This window comes from Photinus pyralis, unplaced genomic scaffold (genome assembly GCF_008802855.1).
Source record: "Photinus pyralis isolate 1611_PpyrPB1 unplaced genomic scaffold, Ppyr1.3 Ppyr1.4_LG6, whole genome shotgun sequence".
Lineage (NCBI taxonomy): Eukaryota > Metazoa > Arthropoda > Insecta > Coleoptera > Lampyridae > Photinus > Photinus pyralis.
The window spans coordinates 28,680,660-28,691,002 of NW_022170663.1; the positions used below are offsets into that span (position 1 = coordinate 28,680,660).

The 10,343-nt window shown below is 37.7% G+C and overlaps 1 protein-coding gene across 1 annotated transcript; it reads right to left on the reverse strand.

Moving 5' to 3' along the window:
• Positions 1-2,764: 2,764 nt before the first annotated feature.
• LOC116174011 lies at positions 2,765-10,067 on the reverse strand. Its single transcript, XM_031491788.1, has 2 exons — positions 9,931-10,067; positions 2,765-4,722 (listed from the first exon to the last, which is right to left on the reverse strand). The coding sequence occupies exon 2, from the start codon at positions 4,698-4,700 to the stop codon at positions 3,063-3,065; it is 1,638 nt and encodes a 545-aa protein (XP_031347648.1). The 5' UTR covers positions 4,701-4,722; positions 9,931-10,067; the 3' UTR covers positions 2,765-3,062.
• Between the last annotated feature and the right edge of the window lie 276 nt (positions 10,068-10,343).

Consider the following 10,343-nt stretch of genomic DNA (forward strand, 5'->3'; position numbering starts at 1 on the left):
AGCCACTTTTTACAAATAAATTTGCAAAAATGCGCTAAAAATGTTTCTTTCTCTGAGTTTCCGCTTCTTCTCCCATTTAATTTGCGTCTTCGAAATTAAACACCTGTGTTTTCTTATCTACGAAACCTGCTTATTATCTTCAAACTAATAAGCTTACGCAGCGATAAAGATTTTTTATCGCAACAACCGGATTTAAATGAGATAACTTTATCAAAAAATTAATTCCAAATGTCCTTAATCTTTCTAAATGAACAATAAAATAAAAACAAAATTCTTCGCGATTATTTAAACAAATTATTAATATAATAATTCTTAAGCAAAATCACATGGACTGAAATTCAAATACCATGATCGAAATTGTGTTCTATCGCAAATTAATAACCACATTTTACGCTTAAAGAAAAATTGAAATTCACTCATACACGGTAACCCGTCATTATTATAGGTGGTGGAACCAAATAAAGCAAGAAAAAATAACAGTATCTTAAGGAAAAATGTTAATACTACGTTAAAAATCTATTTTTCGGCGACACAGTGAGCAAATGTAACGCCATACATTTTTTACCTTTAATAGTGTTCTCTTTAGTGATAAAGGTAATTTGGAACACACGTCTAGGAATCTCATATTATTTAACAATTGGTAACAAGTTAAAAAGTAATCGTAAACGATTTACATAAAGCGCATTTCTACTTGCATTCATTTCCCATTTGTAAGATGCAACTTCTGTTAAAATCGTAAAAATCCGGCCACAAATATGAAAGATAGCGTAGCACATGGGCAATCGATTTTTGACGTGCTACTTCAATTTCAGTTTATAAGAAGAATTTCATTTCAATGCTTTTCTAAATAAGAAAGTTGGAACTGCGCATGCGCAAACCTAAATTTTAAAACTGGTGTTTGATTTTCCTTTATTCCAAGTTTTCATTTAAATTCTTCCATAAATAAATAAGTTGGCACTGCGCATGCGCAAAACCAAATTTTGAAACTGGCGTTTGATTTTCCTTTATTCCAAGTGCCTATGTATCAAATTTCATTCAAATACTTTTATAAGTAAAAAAGTTTGCAATTCGGTTTATATCGAGATGCGAAAAGGGCACTGTGAATTTTGAATCGATTCGACTCAACTTTTGGCATTGCGTATTATATGGCCCATATTGAATTTCATGCAATTCAGTTAATAACTAACGGAGATGAAAAAGCGATCGGACATTTCTAAACAAAGTTATCGTTCACACGGACAGATACAGGGACAGACAGACAAAGGAACAGGCGGACAGACCACAGACAGCAATACAAAATTATAAACGATATTTAGGATCGTTAATAAACGGCAAAAGTGTAAAATTATGGAACATGTATAAAACGGTTTTTTGTTTTTTTTACAATAACTTTTTTCTATTTCGGTGTCACAATGATGATTTTGTACAACTGTTTTCGGCCGAAAACAGTTGTACAAAGACAGTGATTATAGTCGTTTTTTTTGGTAACTCATTTCTTAAGTTGGCAGTTACTAGTTAGTACAAGTAGGTACTTCGTTGGGTACTTCCATGTTTGAACTTCAAAATGTCAGTCTTACTACGCTGCCAACCTAAAACTTAACAGCATAAAAAGTGTTCCCAACATAAAACATGTTAGTTCTAATGTTCCCTATAGTTTCTGATAATGATTTTTTTAATTAAATTAAAGCACCGAAATAGAAAAAATAGTATGAAAAACGCGTGTTACAATGCTTTATTGTAATACTCCTATCTTGCGGACACTCGTGGCTACGCTTCGCGTCGCCACTCGTGCCACAAGATAGTCGTATTACAATAGGTCGCATTGTAACACTTGTCTTTCAATATACTATTTTATTATACTTACCTGAATCACAATCTCCGTTTTAAACACTCAAATGCGTGCGAAAAAGGGCCTTTAAAACACACGTGCTTTAAAGTTGCTAAGTAACAATACTTCAAGTATGACTTTTGACACTGTCATCTGGATGAAATAAAAAATCCTCTTAGGTGTCGCTTTCTGTAAATGCAGATCATTGCTTTGGCTTGTGTACCTATCCTTTGGTTGAAGCTTTCACAAACGCGCGTAATTTAGGGTATGCTTCCAAATCTGTTCCACTTTTTAACCGCAGCATTGCTTTAAAGTTTTGAATGAATGCACCAAAATATAGAAGATTTAAATACCTTTGACATTTCCTTCATATATGCCAGCATTATGGATGCATTTAAGACTTATTCGTAAGTAACTTCCTATTCCATCCATGGAAACAACTTTTCATATTCTTTATAATAGGCTTTACTGGATTTGGATTTTACACCTACCAACGTTTGTTTAGATTTCACAACAATCGATTTAATGGACGGTGTATTATCTTTTTCAACGGAAATCGTTTAATTCACAAAGACGATGATTTTTATAAGCAAACGTCAAGTGACATTTCCATGGCAATCGTGAAATTACAAACACTCAGCCCACTTAATTAGACATGTATTCGAGTATAACGTCAATATGATTTCATTGAATTTCCTATTTTTAAATTATACTGCAGGTATAATAAAAAATACTATAAGATACACGTGTATAATTGGTCTTTAAAGCACTTGCAACGTTAAAGGCACTCCGCTTTGCGTCGTGCCCTTAAACTCGTTGCGCGTGCTTTAAAGACTTGATTATACACTTGTATCTTAATATACTATTTTTGTAAGCGGTACAGAAAAAATTCCTTCCTTGGTGCAAGCCTCGACACCATAACGAACCAAATAGCGAAAAAAGTAGAACAATAGCTCTTAAAATAAAGAACTAGTAGCGTCTCAAAACGAGCGACGGACAATAGGGCATTTTTTTTATTTTTGTGGAAATGCGCTAAAAAGGGACTTCGCAATAGGGCAACAGATGGAAAAACGGAATGGACCCGTCTCCCCCAAGCACCTTTCGCACCTATCATTGTAACATAATTAAGAAAATTAAATACGATTAAAAATAATATAACACAGGAACGGTTCTTAAAAAGAATCGCGACAATTAGCACATATCACCCAAGTAGAAATAGAGTGCAGTTAATTTATCATCTGCGATCTTCCAATTTTTTACCCGAGGTAAAATAGCCTAAAGTCCTAAGGGCCGTCGACACTCTCGCAATTAATGGCTGTTTAAACTTCCATATCGTTACATCCATTACGCTGTTATTTTTAAAACCCTCGCACTTCTGCTTCAAATCGTCGACGCAGTCGGCGCGATAGTGCTGAAGTTGGGCGTCAGCCGTGTTAATCGGGTAGGTAGTACAACCACTTCCCAGACAGGCGAAAGGAAAATGGTTGTGTAAAATGAGAACTTTTTCCGTATTATGGAAGCACTTAACGTACGCGCCTGGTTTTGTGAAATTCTTCGCCCGGTATACGTGCTGCAGCATGTGCATATACCGAGGAACTTCTTTAAACCAGCCGTGATTATGCTGCATATCGTCTAGGAAATATACGTTGCGGACGTTATAGGAAGCCCTCTCCTCTTTGTTTATTTTTAAGGCCTTGGGCAGCACACGCTCCATCAGCTCCTTCCACGTTGTGCCATCTATAGGCATGATCACCTCGTCAATGTCGAGCAGAGTTATGTATTTGTATTCGTACATGTGTTTGTAGAAGCAATCGTTGTATGGGATCACCTCATTCTGTCTTTTATGAATGATTTTCTTCGTCAAGTAAAGGTGCTGAAATGAAGGGCCGTTCGGCTGCCCACCCGCCAGGTTTATCGGTGTGACCTTTACCTTCCCCTCTTTCTCGTAGTACTTCAGCACCTTACTTATGTTTGGATGCACTTGCAGCTCGTAGAAGAAGATCTTATCTGCGCCTAGTAGATTGAGCAGCTCAATCCACTCGACGAGCCTGACAGACAAGTCCTCGTATAGAAAATCTAACCCCTTAACGCAAACTGCGAAATCTTTCTTCGCCTTAGGCTTATTATAAATAACTCTTAGATTATTGGAAGCATTATCGCAGGACTTTTCGACAAGCGAAACCGATTCAGGTACTGCCTTTTGACATTGGTTGGGAATTACACACGCTATTAGGTAGGGTTGGTATATTCCCTGCTGGTAGTTGCCCCATCCCTTGTTCCAAATGTACTTGTATTCTAAGCTTTTCACAATTACCGGTTCCTTTGTGCCGTCGAACCAAAACTGGCAGTACGTCGGCACAGTAGGCTGTATCCGATCGATCATGCCTAAGATTCGTACGGTGGGTCCCAGACGATTATTGGGTCTGGCGTCGAGGTAGGCGCCAAATAACTGAAAGGTGCCGTTCGTAGTCCTCAGCGTTTGCCAGTATATGTTGTTAAACTCTAGATCAAACATGCTAGGGAAACGCGCGCACGTTTTATTGAAGCCGATGGGTTTACTCTTGTTCTTGTTCCAGTAGGCGATGGGGAAGTTATCTATTCGCTTTTGTATGTCGTCAACAAGCATATCTTCGGATAATCTCGATCTTTTGTCGATGAAAGGCTCTTCGTCGATCGCTTCGATAGTCGAATCTGCATGATCCAAACTTTCCTGCAGTTGTAGACTACTGTTTAGGTACTGTACGTGTACCTTTAGTATACTCTTCAGTTGTATGATGGCAAAGATGACTAAGCCCCACAAAAGGAAAATCCGTAAGGCTCGGGTTATGAAACGTCCACCACCCGCGCCTTTTCCACCGGAGCAGCAATTCATTCTATACTGACCTGACGTAGATCTGAAACAAAGAATCAATTTTAGCCATCCAGATTTATGTTGTGTTGGTATTATGAGTATAGTGATTTTAAAGGACGACGGTTCCATGGACCATTTACCCTCGCATTTACCAATCTTATTAACATAAACCGATGTCACTGACATTTGATGTGTTCCAATATCATAAGATGGAGCTACGCATACGACTGATAGTTTAAAAATTATAATACTGCTTCTACATTACTAGGTGAACTTTGACGGTCGGCAACCTTTGGACTTTGAACAGCGGGGAATGGACTTTGACCGGTCGGGAATCTAGATTTTGAACGGTGTGGAATGGCCTTTGATCGATAGCTTGCGACCTACCTACTTTCCAAGATTAGCGAAATAATTGCAAATTACAGGCAACATGCTGGATTTATCGTCATCGATGTGACCTTGAAGTGTGTGCATGCACCAACTAAAAACGCACAAACTTAACCACTCAGTCTATGTCGCTAAAATACTCTTAGAGAGTGCCTACTGTTTCTATAATAAAGGCAGACTTTCCTTGTGGGAAAGGATATGAGGGATGGGGATCTGATAGAAAAGGAAGTATATAACGTTCTTGAGTTCTTTAAGCGATCGGGATTAAAGGACCTACTTTGACCACCATATAATAAAAGCTGATGGCTAATCACCTCGGTTGTCAATGCGAACTGTTTGACGTCGGGATTTGTGTTTAAAAGTACAAAATTACTATTTTCTTTCACTTGATTGAATGTGTGTCATTGATAAGTACTTCCCCAAAGGTTATTTAACTATCTGTGTACAAAAGTAAATAAGTTCTTACAAATATGAAACTTACCATTGTGCAGTCTGCGCATGCGCAGATATGATTATTTACAATATGCGATATGATTGTCTTTATTATCAGAATCAGTGGTTCCAAATTAAAAATATCTCAATAAATAAGAAAAATGACATTTCGCAGTTTGCATCTTATATGCGATTTGGAACTTTTGGCGCTTTTGGTGCAGCGTTCTGCGGACATTTAAAGTTGGAAGAACAAGAAAGTTGGCACTGCGCATGCGCAAAACAAAATTTTGAAACGGGCGTTAAATTTGGTTGTATTCGAGGCCTACTATAGTAGGCCTCGTTGTATTCCAACTGGCTATGTATCAAGTTTTATTTAAATGCCTCCATAAATAAGAAAGTTGGTACTGCGTGTGCGCAAAACCAAATTTTGAAACTGGTGTTAAATATGTATCAAATTTTTTTTAATCCCTCCATAAATAAAAAAGTTGGCACTGCGTATGCGCAAAACAAAATTTTGAAACTGGCGTTAGATTTGGTTTTATTGCAAGTGGCTATGTATCAAATTTTATTTAAATGCCCAATGGTTATATTTCTTCCAAACGTTTACTTCCCCGTCGCTCACTGATCTCGAAAGAGAGCCACACGGGAAAGTTATATAGTTTGTAGGTACAAACCAATTTATTTCGATGAGACCTTTCATGTGAATACCATGAAGGGTAGAACATGTGGTTTCCCCCCACCCATTTTCTAAAGTTTAACTTGGCACCACTAAAGGTATGCGTAATGCGTATGCAAAATCTGAGACCAATTGGTTGTCGCATGTAAAAGTTATGCACGTTTTACTTTCAAAAACAGCATCTCAGGAAATAATTGGTGGGAGGGCCCCCCTGTTAGACAGCGAAATTTGATGGCCGTCTGGCACCCCTTCAAGGTATAGGCTACCTACTGCAACAAATTCAAGGACTCTAGGACCATTCCCCTAGAAGTAGTTCAAAACGGCAGAAGTGGGTCCGGACGAACAAAGCGCAAACAATAGCACATTTTTTTTAATTCTTAAAAAATGCGCTAAAAATTGGGTGATAGACGGTGGGTATCAAAACAAGCACTTTTTTAAATAAACCGAGAGTCTAACCTAACCGCTTAATGTTGTCAAGCATAATAGAGTGTATAAATAATTTGGAGCAAAAAAAAATAGAACTCTCGGTTCAGTCGCTATGTTAAAAATTCAAATATTCCAATATGGGGCCAGTTTCTTCCAGATAGTGATTTTTCCCAAGTAGGGTTGCCATATTTACAGCGTTGAATTCCGGGACACCATCCCTCCGTGAACAAAAATTATGACCGTGTAAAAATATACCACATTCAAAAATTTATTGGGTACCGCGTTTGTAATTTTCATAATTTTGGCAAACAATGGTTGTTTTTTATTGCTATTGCTTAATTTTTTTTTAAATATCTTACCTATTAATCCCATTATATTTCTTTAACGCACAAAATAAAACAGAAAAATATTTTAATTAAAGGAATGTTTTTCTGGAACAAAAACCAATATATTAAAAAAAATGTTCCAAAACCCACTCGTGGGTATTGCCGCGTAACCCAAAGTATTGAAACGATGCATCGAAAGCACACAAAATGTTGAATCTGCATATTGAAGCACGTCCACGTCCAGAGAAAGAGAGGAGTTAAATAAGTAAAATAAAGTTTCAATTTTTCAAAGAAATATTTACCATACATAAGAAAGTTGGCTATGAGCAGTCTGTGCACTCACTGCGCATGCCCACATAATTTTTACCATGTGCGAAATGTTTGCCTTTACTAGAAGCATCTGTGGTTAAAATTTCAAAGAAATATCTCCATAAATAAGAAAGTTGGCATTGTGCAGTCTGCGCGAAAAATATGGAGTTAGATGAAACTGATCGAAATGGGCAAATATAGACCATAACAGCTATCAATTACCGAAAACCCGAAGTCTCTAGGTGGCCCAGGGGCCGAGATCTCGATGGAACGGACGGACGGACAGACGGAAACACGAGCACATACGCTTTACCTCAACTTCGTTGTGTTACGCTAAAAACAGGAGAGTGTAGCGCTATTGGTTGAATTGGTTCCCTATTATAACGTACGTACAAAGAATTTTTTTTAAATGCGAACATACATAGGAGTTTGCATGCAATGTTATTTCCCTATGTTCGATTTAAAAAAAAAACATATCAATCTATTGAAAAGTTCAAATGAGTAGTAGATACAATTGACAGCTGTCACATTTTTAAAAATACCGCCGTCCAATTTAATTACGAAATCGGTTAGGTTATTGCTTAGAATGTCAAGGAGGACACTTCGAACATTTATGGTAATTGTTTTCGGTATTTATTTTCTTATTTTCTTCATTTATGTATTGAATAGATAAAATTAGTAGAATACCAGGTGCATATGACCCGAGATATGACCTACAAATAATTGAATGTTGGTTGACAATAAGAAATTAGAAAAATAATTAATTAAGAAAAATGTATCCTAAAGTTGCTATGGCCTCACATGGCTTCTTTAAAAAAATCTTACCGATTGCTCTTCATCATAAAGACTATAGAGTTGCTTTTCATAGTCACACATTTGGGAATGTGAACCGCGCACACCTCATAGAATGATGTGTTTTTTTTAAATCGAACATAGGGAAATTACATTTCATGCAAACTCCTATGTTCGCATTTAAAAAAAACTCACTGTATATCGTGGTACGTATTAATATGTAATATGTAACGGGCGTTCAAAAATGAGTTGCTGTCGAGACGCCTTTGGAAGTTCAAATTATGTTCGATTTCCCATGTAAACAAAAATTCCAAAAGTAACTCGACAGCAACTCATTTTTGATCGCATTGTATATCTGAATGTACTCGTGACCAACATAATTTTACAATAAATAGCTGATTACAAAAATAGAGTAGCCTCATATACAGGGTTATTATAAATGATTCATCGAGTTTTAAAATGTTAGGTATATTTATTAAATTATTGCACTGTCAATAATCATTGTGTACCGAGTGAGCGTGGGGTCGGTTGGAGCAAGATGGGCACGCGATCATCGCTCATCGGCAGTTGAGCGTACTACTGCGGTAACTGTATGCATTACGTTATACTACACTATATTAGGTACTCTTTCTACTACAGAGCTCCTTCCGTACCCTAACAATTGATACCTCAAGGGAAGCAAAGCAGAAACTCTCCAAGTTTAGGTACTTCCCAAGGATGCTATGTATTATATAGCATCCTTGGGTACTTCCCAAATTACAAATGTTCGATATGTGCCCTATTTGCCACACTACACACGTCTAAACGGCAGGGTCGGTGAAAGGCTATTTGGCGCCCTAGGCGAGATGTTCTCAGCGCGCCCTTCCGGAGGTTATTCCTAGGTACCAGTACCAGGCAAAAAATAGAAAGTGGCGTTCATAAATACTTTATTGTGTTTTCTTCAAATACATAATAACATAACGACATAACGTGTAGGCGGTGTAGGTATACAAAAACGCATATCCAAAGATATTAGGGAAGGGATATACACATAAAAAATCAAAAATTCATCTTCCTTGCCTTATTTCTCGCGAACTGCTGGACTATCTGTTCTAAATTTACATTCCATGCCTCCTTCGATTTAATAGAGATCATTGCCAAGTCCACGAGGCTATTCTGAGACACTGTTGACCGCAAAAATGTCTTTATCAGCTTTAGCTTGGAGAAACTGCGTTCTCCGCTCGCCACCGACACTGGAAGCGTCATTAAAAAGTACCGGGAAGCTTTTTGGAGCCGCCGACGCGCTTTCGATGAAAGATGTTGCTTAATTTTGGCGCCTTCTGAAGCTTGGCGCCCCAGGCAGCCGCCTATGTTCGCCTTGTGGTTTAACCGGCCCTGCAAACGGTAATCTATAGCTCAGGCCACACATTTGGTAACATTTCCACGTGTATTGTTGCCAAAGCAGCACTGATGCGTTTCCTAAGTTTGTCAAGCGTTTTTGGATGTGGGGTTACATATACGTATGAACATGCCCCCACTTCCACATCACTGGATCGGGCGTATCCGTGCAAATGACTCAGATGTGTTCGCATGGTCTCCCGATTTCTCGATCTACCGCCATGCGATTCCCAGGGTCTTTATACTATAACTAAAGACCCTGTGTGATTACACCTTTCAGAGACTGTTTATGTACTCCACTGCCAAGGACGTTAAGAGACGCATCAGTGGACATGTTACAAAATGTGTGTGGTGTGAGAAATGGGGCACACATCGAACATTTGTAATTTGGGGCGTATCAATGATTATTGTAAGTAGGTACAATATCAATTTTAGCAAATATAACAATTTGAAACCTGATGAATCATTTACCTATAAGTAATAACCCCGTACAATGGTAACATAGAATAAGTGTGACTCATCTTACCTATTCTGTTATATTGAAAAGCAAGAAGCTGTAGGTACTTCACAAATAGCACGCAAACATTGGAGAGCCTTACAATCAATCTTATCCGAACTTAAAGAGTAAACGTTACATAAAATACTGGCGTGACTACTACTGGCACATTAAGGTGGCGTTTACAATAAGTATATGATCAAAGTGAAGTGTTATCGAATATTATCTTTGATAAGGGGCCTTGTGATTTCATCAATAATTTTGTTGCGAAGTAAATACGAAAAAAGATTATCGCCCTAAGGCTAGTAGCATTTAGCTTTAGTGCATTTCCCATGAGCGGATCAGTACTTCCCGAAAGGCCTTTAATAAGAGAATCTGTAGTTAAAATTTCAAATTTTTTTCTAAGTATATGTAAGAAAATTCATGAGTAGTCTACGCACGCG